The sequence below is a fragment of the Carlito syrichta genome, unplaced genomic scaffold, assembly GCF_000164805.1.
Source record: "Carlito syrichta isolate Samal-C Ts95f unplaced genomic scaffold, Tarsius_syrichta-2.0.1 Scaffold315646, whole genome shotgun sequence".
Lineage (NCBI taxonomy): Eukaryota > Metazoa > Chordata > Mammalia > Primates > Tarsiidae > Carlito > Carlito syrichta.
In genome coordinates this window covers 857,900-873,255 of record NW_007259742.1, presented here as the reverse complement: position 1 = coordinate 873,255, position 15,356 = coordinate 857,900, and the positions used below count along the sequence as shown (strand labels likewise).

Below are 15,356 nucleotides of genomic sequence, written 5' to 3'. Positions count from 1 at the left end.
TGAGACCAGCAGGGAGGTCCTGAGATTGTTCTAGGCGAGGGAGGATGGTGGCTTGGAGGTGAGAAAACTCCAGATGGGTCTTAAAGGTGGAGCTGACAGGATCTGCTGGTGGCTTTGATGAAGCAGGTAAGAATCCAGTCTGACGCCAAGGTTTTTGGCCTAAGCAACTGGGAAGATGGAGTCGTGGCCTGAGATAAGGACGCTGCTGCAGGAGCAGGCGTGTGGGGAGCAACACCAGGAATTAGGACTGGGGACTCCAGGCATGGAATGCTTGATTCCATTAGGCACCCAAGTGGAGATGTCAAGTGGTTAGTTGGATAGGAAAGTCCCAGGGAGAAAGGTCATTTTGAGAGTCACAAGTTTAGCGATGGTTTCTAAAACCATGAGTTTTAAGACCTGGGTGAGGCTGGCTGAGGTCACCAAGGCAGTGTGCATAGAAAAGACAGGTGATAGCAGGAATCTGCTGGGGGACAGCAGGGGGTGGGGAGGGCACACATCAACAAGGGTACAGGCATAATGAATATTTGAATACCTAACCCCGCATCTTTAAAATAAGAAAAAAGAAAAGACAGTCGAGGCCCTCAAATACTAAGAGGCTTAGAAAGAGGAACCAACAACCAAGATTCAGATGGCGTGGCTACAGAGGACAAGAGCCAGATGAGGCTACTGTCTAGGAGAACAAACAAGAGAGCATTTTTTTTTTTATTGATATTTTTGAATAGGACATGTCAATTATTTTTTAAACTATCTTCAACTATTTGGGCTCCTATAACACACTACATAGATACATAGACTGGGTGGTTTATAAGCAACAGAAATTTATTTCTTACCAATCTGGAGGCTGTAAAAGTCCCATGATCCAGGCACCAGAAGATTTGGTGTTTGGTCACTGTCAGCTCCCTGGTTTATAAAGGGCTGTCTTTTCACTGTGTTCTTTCATAACAGAAATGTAAAGGGAGTTCTTTGGGGTCTTGCTTATAAGGGCACTGCCCTCATGACCCAACCACTTCCCAAAGGCCCCCACCATCACAATGATAATGAAATTTCAACATATGAATTTGGGGGGTGAGGGTACAAACATTGGGTACAATCCATAGCATATTCTTCAACTTGAATGTATGTTTCCATGGAATAAGATTCAGGTCATACAATTGTGGCAGAAATACCACAGGAGTTATGCTGGTCTCTCTTTTTTTTTTGAAGATACATTCCATAGTTTATTTACATTTTAAAACTAACTTTAGGCCGGGCTCGGTGGCTCAGCCTGTAATCCCAGCACTTTGGGAGGCCGAGGTGAGTGGATTGCCTGACCCCGCGGGTTCGAGACCCACACGGGCAACTTGGCGAGATCTCATCTCTACAATAAGTCGGAAACTAGCCAGGCGTGGTAGCGCGCACCTGTAGTTCCAGCTACTTGGAAAGCTGAGGCAGAAGGATTGCTGGAGCCCAGCAAGTCCAGGCTGCGGTGGCCCGGAGCATGCCACTACACTCCAGTCTGGGTGACAGAGTGAGACTCCAACTCAAAAAACAAACAAACAAAAAACAACTAACTTTAAGCTCAAAATCACATATCCATACACCTATTTCCTTTATGTTTACTTCACTTAAGCACATGGTTTGTTAAACAAAGACTGTAAACAAATATTTACCATGTCTGTTACATGTAATAGACATGTAACCCCGCATGAGGAGGGGTTTTAACAGGAACAGCTTTTAACAGAAATTCATCAATCTCCCCCACATTTTTTATTATAAATACAAGCATCAAAACAATCCTGAACAGTTTTGATACTACTAGTAGTCAGCACCCACACCGCTTCAAAAATTAACACAATTTATGACAATATCCATTATACCTGCTACTTTAAACAATTTCAACTGCAGCTCTTTCACTAAGCAAGATGGATAAAGCCTGCCATGTCTGTTTTTCTTTCTTGAGATTTTTACTTTTCAGAAACACACATGCTTCCACTGCCAGCTGACACTTCTCACTACGCTTTCATCTTGTAAACCTGAAATCTATTTCGGGTACTCTGGGTTTACATTTAAATGACAGTGCCTTAACAAGAGAAAAAAAGTATGCTGTGTTTTTCCTCCTGTTGCCTGAAAACATAACGGGTGTACCTATATTAAATATATTCTTACAAATGTTTACCAGCTGAAATTCTTTTTTTTTTTTTTTTTTGAGTTGGAGTCTCACTCTGTCACCCAGACTGGAGTGCAGTGGCCGCTCCCGGTCACCGCAGCCTCGACCTGCTGGGCTCCGGCGATCCTTCCGCCTCAGCCTTCCGAGTAGCTGGAACTACAGGTGCGCGCTACCATGCCCGGCTCGTTTTGATTTATTGTAGAGATGAGGTCTCGCCAAGTTGCCCAGGCGGGTCTCGAACCCGCGGGCTCAAGCAACCCACTCACCTCAGCTTCCCAAAGGTGCAGGATTACAGGCTGAGCCACCGAGCCTGGCTTGAAATTCTTTTACTTAATGGATGGGTATTTCACACTGTGACATTAATGTGAGTAAAAGGTTGCTGATTTAAGACAAGTTTGAGATCCACCAAAATTAATTGTTGTACGTTTGTCCTTCTGGTGGCTGTGGAAGCTTCTTATTTTCTTTGGACATCATTAGACATCTTAGCTCCTGAATTACAACATTAACGCTATACGAACTTTGCCATTTTGCTAACACTGGTATGCTCCGTGCATCCACCATCCCACTGGAATTAATTTATTCCATTCATATTAATCTTCATTACAAATCTAACTGATGGAGGAACTTCTGGGTGTTTAGGTCCACATTCTACTTTCAGGCTATGTATTCTGTTTTCATAATTTGTCCTTGGTGGCCCAATAATCATGCCTGTCCATGTTGTAAGTGTCATATCTTCATCATCTTCAAGGCCCCAGCTAACTGTACTACTCCTTTTTGTCCTTCAAGTTCTTCCAACAAGTGAAAATTATGAGGAACGCCTGAGCCCACGGGCTCGATACCCGCCTGGGCAACTTGGCGAGACCTCATCTCTACAATAAATCAAAAAATCAGCCGGGCGTGGTAGCGCGTGCCTGTAGTTCCCGCTACTCGGAAGGCTGAGGCGGAAGGATCGCCGGAGCCCAGCAGGTCGAGGCTGCGGTGGCCGGGAGCGGCCACTGCACTCCAGTCTGGGTGACAGAATAAGACTCCAACTCAAAAAAAAAAACAATTATGTGGAACTTTAACTCCTGTGGAGATCACCATCTTCTCCTGCAGCCTGACGCAGCTGTGCTAAGTTCTTGTACTTAGATGTGCATGCTGTTGCTTAATCTCGTTGCTGATAATTTTAGTATTGATCATTTGGTTAAAGTGGTGCCTGCCAGGTATCTCTACTGTAAAGTTACCATTTTTTGCCCTTTGTAATCGAAAAGTATCTTATAGAGTGATGGTTTGAGACCATGTAAATACCCTATTATTTCTTAATTTTTTACATAAAAGTTTTTTTTTACATAAAAGATTAATCCATTCGTGATTCCTGCTTAAATTAGCTATTATTATGGCGGTTGCTGTCTTAGTAAATTTTACGCTGCTACACCAGAATACCACCAACTGGATAATTTATAATGAACCAGCATGTATTTGGCTCATGGTCCTAGAGCTGAAAAACATGAAGAGAGCATTTCAAGGAGGAGAGAGTGGTCAGTCGTCAGGTGCGGCAGACAGGTCAAGGGGACTCATGACGTCACGTGGACATCGGACCTGGCAACGCGGAGGTCACTGGTGACCTTTTTTTTTCTTCAGATTTGTTTTTTATTATCTTTATTTTTTAAAGATGTGGGGTAAACAAGTCAGGATTGGATACATAAGTGGTCTAGGTGCAGGTGAAGTCTGGGCCTCTCACTGGCCCTCACTGCACCTGGATTAGGATCAGTCACCCTTATTGATTTTCTGAGACCAGCGTGGGCAACATGGTGAGACCTCATCTCTACAATAAATAAATAAAAAAGTTAGGGTGAGGTGGAGAGATCACCCAAGCCCAGACTGAACCCCAAGACCAGGAACAAGTCAAGGGTGTCTGCTCTCACACTTGTTATTCGACACTGAATGAAACAGAATGAAGAATCCAGAAAGAAATTCACACACATACGGACAATTGATTTTCAACAAAGGTGCAAAGGCAATTCAGAGAATAAAGACTCTTCTTTCAACTAACAGAGTTGGAGCAGTTAGATATTCATATGCAAAATAGATTACCTTGGACCCATACCTTGTGCCATATTTTTTAAAAAATTAACCCAAATGAACCACTGACTTAAGTAATAATTTTATATAATTATGACATAACTGGAGAACTTCTCAAAGAACGTGTAGGATAAAACCTTTGTGAATTTGGGTTAGACAAATTTTCTTAGCTATGGCACCAAAAACATGATGCACAAAAGAAATCATTGATAAATTGGACTTCACCAAGTTAAAAACATCTGCTTTTTGCAAAACATCATTATGAGAATGAAAAGACAAACCACAGATTAGGAAAAAATACTTTCAAATCATATATCTAATAAAAGACTTGTATTCAGAATATACAAAGAATTACCAAAATTCAATAATAGAAAAACAATCTAATTTTTAAAAAAGAATTCACCACTTGCCCACCAAGGACATTATGCGGACATCAAAGAAGTCCATGAAAAGCACTCAATATGGCTAATTAGTAAGAAAATGAAAATAAAAACAATAAAATATCACCACACACCCATCAGAATGACTAAAAAAGGACCATAGCATGTTGGCAAGGATGTGGAGGAAATGGAACATTCATATGCTGCTGGTGGGGATGTGAAAGTGTGCAACCACCTCAGAAAATAGGTTGGCAGTTTCTTAAAAAGTTAAAACAGCCAGGTGCAGTGGCTCATGCCTATAATCCCAGAACTTTGGGAGGCCGAGGTGAGAGAATTGCCTGAGCCCACAAGTTTGACAAAAACCTGGGCAACTTGGCAAGACCTCATCTCTACAATAAATCAAAAAATTAGCCAGGCGTGGTGGCAAATGCCTGTAGTTCCAGCTACTTGGAAGGCTAAGGAGGAAGAATCACCTGAGCCCAGCAGGTCGAGGCTGCGGTGGCCATGAGCATGCCACTGCACTCCAGCCTGGGCAACACAGACTCCAACTCAAAAAAAATTTTTTTTAAGTTAAAACATACACTTATCATATGATTCAGTCACTCCACTCGTAAATATTTACTCAAGAGAAGTGAAAGAATATGTTTTTATAAAGACATGTTTTTTAAAGACAAATGTTTGTAGCAGCTTTATTTACAATAACAATAACACTACTGGGAACAGCACAAATGACCACCAGTAGGTAAATGGACAAATAAACTATGGTAGACCCACACAATGGAATTTTACTCAGCAGTAAAAAGGAATGCGCAAATATAAGCTACAAAACGAAGGAATCACAAAATGACCATTGAGCACACCAGGCGTGGTGCGCCTGTAATCCCAGCACTTTGGGAGGCAGACGTGAGAGGACTGCCTGAGTCAATGGGTTCAAGACCAGCCTGGGCAACTTGGAAGACCTTATCTGTACAACAAATCAAATAATGAGGTGAGCATGGAGTTGCACACCTGTAGTTCCAGCTACTTGGAAGGCTGACGTGGAAGAATCGCCTGAGCCCAGCAGGTCAAGGCTGCAGTGGCCGTGAGCGTGCCACTGCACTCCAGCCTGGGTGACAGAGTGAGACTCTGACTCAAAAGGAAGGAAAAAAAAGACTGACCATTGAGTGAAAGATGTCAGACCAAAAGAGTGCACACTGCATAGGTTGGCTTCTGTAACATTTTAGGAAATACAACACGACTCTGTAACATTTTAGGAAATACAAAGCAGATCTCTGGTTGCCTGAGGATGGGGCGGGTGATGGGAGGACTGTAGTGAAGGGATGTCAAGGAAACAAGAGAACAATTTTTAGGGTGCTGGATTGTTCACTGTCTTGATTGTGGCGATGGTTTCATTAACAGATGCATTTGCCGCTTAAGTACATGTAGTTTATTTTATGTCAGGTGCACCTCAATAAACTATTAAAAACATACATTTTGAAAATATTTGGAATTTTTACACAAGGTTAACTTTCCTTAATGCATTTTTAAAAATAATTATGTACAAAAAAGCCCAAAATCAAAGTACACAAATCTCCTCTAGACTCACAAATACTGAGAGCTGCAAAAATATTGTCATTTCCTACCTGTGCCATGGGGTGGGAAAAAGACTAGCTCTGAGGGTCACTCTTCCATCCTTGTGAGGAAGGGCGGCATAGTGTTGTCATTGGCTTTGAAGCACCAAAGGATGACATAGCAGGGGAGTCCCCAAGGACAGGACGGACAACGCCCTCTCCAGATGCTCCGTCCACTTTCTTGAGAGGTGAGTAACTGAGGTTTGAAGAGCAGACAAGTGACTGCTGGAGCTCAGCCATCCCTGGCCCCAACCCACGAGTCCCGGTCCCCATCAGCAGCCACGCAGGGCAACATTGTGAGGCAGAAGGCAGCGGCAAGTGGAGGTGGAAAGGGGAAAACACAGTGATTGGGTTTCCAGGTTCCAGCAGGACTTTGTAAGCAGACTCAGCTCCCCACAGGGCCTCTGCCATCTTGCTGCCCCTAAAGGCTGCCCTCTCCCCTCTGGGCACAGAGAGGATTTTCAGAGGACAGTCAAAGCCACAGAGCCTCCAGCCAGACACAGAGCTAGAACCAGCCTTGTCTATGGTCAAAATGGGAACAAGACAGAACCTGGTCTTGACCACGAAACAACAGGGGCAGTAGAGTGTGTGGGTCGGGAGGGAATGCTGAGAGCCCAGAGTGAGTCTACCTGGGCTCAAGTCATTGCTTTGTCACTTAACAGCCATGTGCCCTTGCGAACTACTTAATTGCTCAGTGCCTCAGTTTCCCCATCAATGCAATGGAGATAAGAGTTATAGAGTAACTCTTATAGAGGATTAAAGGAGCCAATAGCTGGAAAATGTTTAGACAAGCTCCTGGCACAAAATATGCTCTGTAATATGTCTGCTATGACTGCATTGTTTTATCCTTTTAAAAATCTTCCTTCCCTTTCTTGTACCATATCAGACAACTCAGGTGGGTACACATGGCAGATCGAGCGTCCAACCACATAACTCATGGGTGTAGGGGCGGCTCCCACCGGCAAGTTCTTCAGGTTTGGGGCTCTTATTTTTTTTTTATTTCTATGGCTCTGGCTACTAAGAACCTCAGGGAAAATCTAGAGACCATGTCTTAGAGGCCTGAAGATTAGGGTGGACTGATTCCTGTGAGTTCCACCATCACCAGCAGGGGGCGGTCGGCACCAAGCTTTGCGTGGCTTTGCTCGCCCGTCCCAGGGCACAGGCGGCTTATACTATTGGAGAGAGAGTCACTCTGGCTGTAAGCCACAGCTGGACTTGTGGGCACGGCCGCTTTCCAAACTCGACTTTCCTCGTTCCCCACCTGCCCCGTTTCCTGGAGGTAGAGCCTCACACCATACACCCCTCAGCCTCAGTTTCCCTCAGTTCTCAGTAAACTAAGCGTTGTCACCTCCAGCCCTGAGGTTTTCCCCAGCTTGTGTCCCGAACTATATCAAATTCTCGTTCCAGTGTAACCCTCGCACCCACAAGGGGTTTCAAAGTCCAGGCTGAGGCCTCCCCCCTCCCACCCCTATCCCCCACAAAACAGCATCAATGAAAGACCCACAAATTATCTTTTTTAAAAATCATGTCTTTATTGTTTGATTCACAAACTGGCTGGGAGGGGCAAGAATAGGACTTGTGGGGAAATACCCAACTTTGATTAGTCAGAAACTCCTGCTGATCTGTACAAAAGATGAATGTTACAAAAAAATCACATAAAAAACCAGGGTCAGCAAAGCAGCAGCCCCTGCGGATGAGGGTTCAAGGCACCTGGGAGGCTGAGAAACGGCCCAACCTGGCCCTGGGGCGTGGCAGAGGGGCTCTGGGGCTGCCGTCCTCCCCTCCTGCCCCTGCCCTTCTCTCTCCCCCGGCTCACAATTCACTACAAAACTGCCCTCCAAAGGGCATAAATACCACCGGCCAAGGCACTGCCAGAAATGAAAAGGGCCTGCCCGAGCTGAGCCCTGAACTTCCCCTGGCCTGGGCCTGGAGAAGGCATGCCCTTGTCTCCGGGTCCCCACAGTGGCCGTAGAAAAGCCTCTTAGGAGAGTCTCAGTCTCTGCCTCTGGGAGGCAGGGGCTGTGGGACCTGCACGCTGGTACACCCAGTACAGGCTTTGGTCATGCCAGCATGGGCAGAGGCCGCAGGCCTGTCCCACACCATCGCTGCTACAGCCACTGTCCCAGGCTGGGCGCTAGTTGGGGTAGCACAGACAGCACCCCGTACCCGTTGCCTCCACGCCGGCCTTGGCGCCGGGTCCCAAGAGCCCGTCAGTGACAGAGTGCTCTGCAATGATGTCCTCCACCCGGGTGATGTACAGCAGCGTCAACAGCACGCCAAGGAACTAGGAAGAAGGGGCAAGGCTGGTGAGAGCATGGCAGGCATTAGAGCAGCCCTCCTTGGCAGTTCCCGGCTCCCAGAAACCCAAGCAGCCAGTCTCGAGCCCTCGTGGCATTGGGCGACCTGGGAAACAACCACAGAAGAGACTTCTCCCAGCATTCCCACTCCTCAAGCAGCCCCAACCTGGACCCCCTCTGCCCCTTCCAGGAAATTCCAGAGAGGCTCCCCGAGCCCCATCATCAAAGGTCCCACCATTCTGATTCCTGCCTCCACCCCACTTCTGCCAGGCACTGTCTAGAGGACCGTGTGGGCAAGCCACTTAACCTTGGCAATTCTCAGCTTCCTCCTCTGTGAAATGGGCATGATAATAGCAGCCACCTCAGCCGGGCTCGGTGGCTCAGCCTGTATTCCCGCACCTTGGGAGGCTGAGCTCACGGGTTCGAGACCCGCCTGGGCAACTTGGTGAGACCTCATCTCTACAATAAATCAGAAAATTAGCCAGGTTTGGTAGCACATGCCTATAGTACCAGCTACTTGGAAGGCTGAGGCGGAAGGATCGCCGTAGCCCAGTAGGTCGGGGCTACAGTGGCCAGCAGCGGTCACTGCACTCCAGTCTGGGTGACAGAGTGAGACTCCAACTCAAAAAAAAAAAAAATTGTAGCCACCTCACAGAGAGATGTGAAGGAGTTGGGGCCCGGGAAGCACCTCAAAGAGCTTACCTGCCAGTGCTACTGCCACTCACCCCCTCCCTCCAGCCCTGCGGCCCTCCTAGGGTGAAGCCAGGCTCTTCACTCAGGCCCGCACACCTCCGGTGCCCTTCTCCTGTAACTGCCAAGCCACACTCTCTCTGAACCTACAGCCTGCCCACCTGGGGAAGCAGGATGCCCAGCAGGATGCCCGCCATGATGGTGTAGTTGTCCATGAACCAGATGAGCACGGCGTTGGTGCAGCCCCGCACGTAGATGATGTTCTGCACGCTGAGACGCTGCACGGGAAGGAGCCAGGTCAGCCCAGCGGGGCACCTCGCTGGACCAGGGCCCGAGCGCCGACTCTGCCATTCACTCAGGGTCCGAGCCAGTGTCTCAGCCACTCTGAGCCTCAGCTTCCCAGATACAGTGTGAGAAGGTGGGCCTAGATCACTTGTTCTCAGTGGACAGTACTGTTCCCTAGAGAACACTGGGGACACTGTGATGGCACTTCTTGTTGTTCCACAATCGAGTTTGGGGGCTGAGGGACTGCAGAGCTCAGGACAATCCTACTCTACAAACAACTGCCCTGCCTGCGTGCCCCTCGGACATCCCTCAGGCATTGGTGTAGGTGAAAAACCTATTCATTATTGTATGAACCAAAACCCTAACTCCAGTTAAATATACAAAACAAAGAGCCGGGCACAGTGGTGCATGTCTCAGTGACTTGGGAGGCTGAGACAGGAGGACTGCTTGAGCCTAGGTGTTTGAAGCCAGCCTGGGCAACATAGCAAGACCTCGTTTCTAAATAATAACAACAAAGGCTGAGGCGAGTGGACTGCCTGAGCCCGTGGGTTCGTGATCAGCCTGGGCAACTTGGCAAGATCTTGTCTCTACAATAAAAATAAAAAATTAGCCGGGCTCGGTGGCTCAGCCTATAATCCCACGCCTTGGGAGGCTGAGGTGAGTGGATTGCCTGAGCCCGCGGGTTTGAGACCCACCTGGGCAACTTGGCGAGACCTCACCTCTACAATAAATTTAAAAAATCAGCCGGGCGTGGTAGCGTGTGCCTGTAATTCTGGCTACTTGGAAGGCTGAGGCAGAAGGATCGCTGGAGCCCAGCAGGTCGAGGCTGCAGTGACTGGAAGCAGCCACTGCACTCCAGTCTGGGTGACAGAGTGAGACTCCAACTCAAAAAAAAAAAAAAAAAAATCAAAAATTAGCCAGGCATGGCAGCATGTGCCTGTAGTTCTAGCTACTTGCTACTTGGAAGGCTGAGGCGGAAGGATCACTGGAGCCCAGCAAGTCAATGCTGGGGTGGCTGTGCGTGTGCCACTACACTCCAGCCTGGGCAACAAAGTGAGACTCCAACTCAAAAAAAAATAACAACAACAATAATAATAACAACAAATATTTTCTGCATTGGTTTTAATATACAATGAGTTTTCTAGAACTACTATTATATAAATTAAAGTGATTATACTTTATGTAATTCATAACTTTATCAAGGATTGGTTACCCTTTTTAAAACTATGCCAACAGCAAAAATGATGCCCACGGTATGAAAGAGGCTAACACAACTCCCTATATCAGCAGCCCTGTAGCTACCCCAGTCTCGGGGATTCTTCCATCAGTACAAACAACTGACTGCTCCATAGTGTCTCTTCTGTACCCAACTATTGCCTGAGCACATTCGCGTTGAAATATGTTATACAGTTCTATACTGCTTTATTTTCTCTCCTCTTGATCTTAGATCATTACATCAGTTGTTTTGAAATTAGGTATGCAGGTGGGTTCTATTGTCTATCGATTTCATTTTGGCATCATGCATAGGGCATTACCAAGTGCCTGCTATAAAAAGTGGCTGTTGGCTCTGAGGGGCTGAGAACCACTGCAGGTCTGTTGCCCCCAATCTCCAACATGCTGGGCCCCACCCCAAGAATGCGCATTCCTAACAAGTTCCCAGGGGTTGCTGTCTGGGACCACACTTTGAAAACCACTGCTCTGAGGCATCTCAGGTCACCATTATTTTTAGCTCCCTTCCAGCACCACCTCCTCTTTTCTCCTAGTTCAGGGGAGTTGCCTAGGAAGCAGACCTGGGGACACCTTCAGAGGTCTTGCTGTCCTCTAGGGACTCCTAAGTCCCAGGCAGAGAGAGCTGGCACCCGAAGGACACAGCCAGGCGCACAGCATGCTAGGGGTGCCTCCAAGGACTGCCGTGGCATCGGTGGGCCAGCCCACCATAGGTGCTCGGCAAACCCTGGCAGGTGTCATCTCCCAGGCTGGAGGATGCTTGATTCCCTGAGCTCTTCTGTGTGGGGCAGGAAAATCCCAGCAGTTCCCGCTCCAATTCACAGCCAGGAAAGCTGGGAAATCTCAGTAGCCAGGAGCCCCACCTCCAGAACCTGCCCTCCACCCCCAGCTGGGGATAGGAAGGGAAGAACATTCCAGGGAAAGGCATTTCAAACATTACCTCCTTGTCGATAGTTTTGTAGCCACACATGGTATTGACAACTTCTGTCTGAAATGGAAATGTATAATAGCTGACGTTTAATGATGGTACTCACTCTAAAAGACCTGTTATTCTACCCATTTTACAGATGAAACAACTGAGGCATCTGGCATGGGTGGAGCTGAGATTCCAACACAGGCAGTCTGGCTTGAGTCTGCACCTTAACCAACTCCCCATTCCCACCCCAAAGACACGCCCAGTGAGGAGATGTGGGAGGGCTAGTTCCAAGGTTCTTGCGTGGGAGTGCCGCCCCTCCGCCAGCAGCAGACCAGGACCCTGGGGAAGCGTTTCCTGCCGGGCTTCCCTGCTGGGGCCGCCTCAGGACACCATCTCAGAGGTAGGACTGGGCTGCTCCTGCTTTGTTGGTTTTTAGAGAGGAAAACCTCAGACCACAGCTGGGACCCTGGTCAGCTGAGGTTTACCTGAGGGCAAGGCCGGGCCCCAGGAGACGGCTGCCCCTAGACTGCTGACCCATAATGGAGTGTGCTACCAAGTTTCCTGGCTGGGAAGAGAGTCGCTTTCCAGGATGACCAGCTGCTGGTTAATGCGGGTGCAGGGCAAGCTGTGGCCAGGCTCCACCTTATCAGAACCCTCCCCAGGCAGGACCTACATAACAAACTGGCAGGGGCATGTCCCATCACTGCCTGTGCCCTGTGGGGTCTCCTCCATCTATTAGGTGAGAGAACAAGACCCCTGCTCCAGCCTGTGACCCCTGCCAACCACCCCCTTCCCCCCCACCACTGGGGGTTGGGTACCACTGGTGCTAGTGATGACACAGGGGACCAAGAACAGAGTGCCCAGCCTAGCCTCTGGCTTCCTGGGTCCAGAACCTCCTCTGTCCCTTAAGAACCCCATGATTAACCACAGGTGAGCTTGCTGTGGAACTGGCACAAGGCACTCAATAAGTACTTGTTGAATGAATGAATGACTAGGTCATGATGATCAATGAACCCACCTCTGGGGCTGTTTTGGTCATGAGTGAGACATACATAATATATAAAGTGCTTGTCACAGGGCTGGGCACAAGAGCACAGGAACACCAGTTGGAGAAACTTTGCAATTCCAGCCCTGGAAAGACAAGGAAGGACATCTCTCCCTCTAAGAACAGGGGCTGGGCTTTAGATGTCATCCAGACCATTCTAAAAGCCAGGGCTTGCTGTGTGGGCAAAACAGCCTCTCTCAGTCTACACAGCGCCCGGGCGCCCTCAGACCCAGCAACACCCAGTGGTCACTTGGCATTTATCTGTCAGCATTTGTGGTCCTTTTAGGCCATGAACATGACCCCCAGGAAAGCATGAGGCCTGGAGAGCAGGTGTACGAGCACAAGACAGGAATGGCTGCCATTCATTTCAATTGTTTATGGATTCATTCATTGAACAAATACTACCCTTGGAATGCTGAACAAAGAAACAAATTCCCTACCTTCATGGCACTTTAGTGGTAGAAAGGAAGACAATGAACAGAAGAAAAGTAAACTAGATGGCATATAAGGAGGTGACAAGAATAACTTCACCGTGCCAGCCCTGGAGGCCTCAGGGATCTAAGTTTCCTGCCAGACTGGCAACTGGCAGAGGCATCTTTCACACTAGAGCCTGGAACCCTTTTCCAGGCCCTAGGGGACTCACCTCCCCCTGCCAGGAGAACCCCTTACCACGGGGTAGGGGTGGGATGCGTCCATGGTCTCTCAAAAGGTAGAGCCTGCCTGGGTTCGACCACAGAATCGGCATTCTGCAAGAGAATCTGCTGAAACTCACAGACCCTAAGACCAGTTGTCCAGGGGCCCCTCCCATCCAGCACAGGACCACGAGACAGGAGTCAGAAAGGGGACTCCTGCACGGTCAAGAGACCAGCCAGCAAGTCCTCAAGGGCGACCTGTGTATGCTTCCTCTCGCTCTAATGCAGAACCGAGGAGCTGGTGGTTTGGGGTCTGAGCAGCTAACGGGAAGAGGGAGACAGGCCTTCAGGACAGGTCCCTGTGGGCCAATGACAAGGGAGGGGATGTCGATGAATACTGGACACAAGAGCTCAACAGGACAGCAGTCTGGAGTCATTTAACATAAGCTGCCCTCTACGGCTCCCAGGGCTATCTCAGCATAACCAAATTTTACAAGCCTAGGTGAACTTCTGTTGCTCCAAATCCTCTATTTTAGGCCAGGCACGGTGGCTCATGCCTATAATCCCAGCACTTTGGGAGACTGAGGTGAGAGGACTGCCTGAGACCACAGGTTCAACACCAGCCAGGGCAACTTGGCGAGACCTCATCTCTACAATAAACAAGAAAATAAGCTGGATGTGGTAGCACACACCTGCAGTTCCAGCTACTTGGAAGGCTGAGGCAGAAGGATCACCTGAGCCCAGCAGGTCAAAGCTGTGGTGGCCGTGAGCATGCCACTGCTTTCCAGCCTGGGTGACAGAGTGAGACTCCAACTCAAAAAAAAAAAATTATTTTAAAGCTGAGAGCTAGAAAAAAAAAAGTTACTTTCTCAGAAGAACTGGTATGTTTTCTTTTATCGAATAGTATCACTGTAACAGGCCATGTCTCCTTTTTAATTTGGCTGCCAGGAAGCTCTATGCCACTGGACACAAGGTTCATTTTCAGTGGTTCCATAAGGTCCTTAGGCTCATATCAACATTTTATATTTTCTCCACTATCTGGGCCTCCAGTTTTAGAATATAATTTCCATGGCACTAAGTTTTGTTTAATTTTTTATTCTATATATTTCCAGTATACTCATTCAAATCCCTTGTTGAATAGAAAAGTATAAAATAAATAGATTTGTACACAAATCAACCAGTGTATTGAGGAAGGAAACACCTTCTTTCACATTTAGAGAAAATCATCCCAGGTATAGTGGCACAGGGACAACCAATGATGGTTGTGTGATACAGAGCCAGAGATAACCTCTGGAGAAAGCTGTCTCCTGCCTGGTGTTCTCATCAGACACTGGCTGCAGATCCCACCCTCTGCAGACAGCACCCACGTTCATACCCCCAGCCTGGCCCTCTCCTCCAAACTCCAGACTCCTCTATCAACTGCATCTCTGACGTCCCTGCTGGAACCTCGAGCAGGCTCTCCAATCCCACATGTTCACACTGAGCTCCTGGTGCCCCCAACCTGCCTCCCCACAGTCCTCCCCACTCAGGCAACAGTAGCCCCATCTCTCCTGTGGCTCAGGCCAAAACCCACGAATCCCCCTGGACCTCTCTGTCACTCACTTGACCAGTCGGCACGTCCTGTAGGCTGACTTGCACAGCACAGTCAGAATGTCATCACGGCTCATCACCTCCAGCACCACCCCTTGGGCTCTAAGCCTCTGTCTTCTCCTGCCTGGAGCAGTGGACCCATCAGGAGCCCTTAGCTGTCAGACACCTTCAGTGACAGTCTCACGTGATCATTGATTTTATGTGTCAACTTGACTGGGCCACGGAGTGCCCAGATATCTGGTCAAGCATTCCGGGTGTTTCTGTGAGGGTGTTTTTGGGTGAGATTAACATTTAAAGCAGTAGACTGAATAAAGCAGACTTTCTGATGTAGGTGGACATCATCCAATCAGCAAAGGACTCAACAGAACAAAAGGCCATCCTCCTCCACCCCCACCCCGCCAATAAACATAAGACTCTTCCTGAATGACTGCTTTTGGACTGAGCTGAAACACAGGCTCTTCCTGGGTCTGGAGACTG

The 15,356-nt window shown here is 48.2% G+C and overlaps 1 protein-coding gene and 1 pseudogene across 1 annotated transcript in view; both read right to left on the bottom strand.

The window, feature by feature from the left end:
• Positions 1 to 2,557: 2,557 nt before the first annotated feature.
• On the bottom strand, positions 2,558 to 8,300 carry LOC103275709 (annotated as a pseudogene).
• TSPAN15 (tetraspanin 15) overlaps positions 7,708 to 15,356 on the bottom strand; it is a 56,065-nt gene continuing 48,416 nt past the window's right edge. Inside the window, exons 6-8 of the mRNA XM_008073098.2 lie at positions 11,637 to 11,684; positions 9,346 to 9,462; positions 7,708 to 8,481 (exon numbers count right to left, since the gene is read on the bottom strand). Of these exons, the coding sequence (XP_008071289.1) occupies positions 8,332 to 8,481; positions 9,346 to 9,462; positions 11,637 to 11,684 (315 nt within the window). The 3' untranslated portion in view covers positions 7,708 to 8,331. The remainder of the gene's footprint in view (positions 8,482 to 9,345; positions 9,463 to 11,636; positions 11,685 to 15,356) is intronic.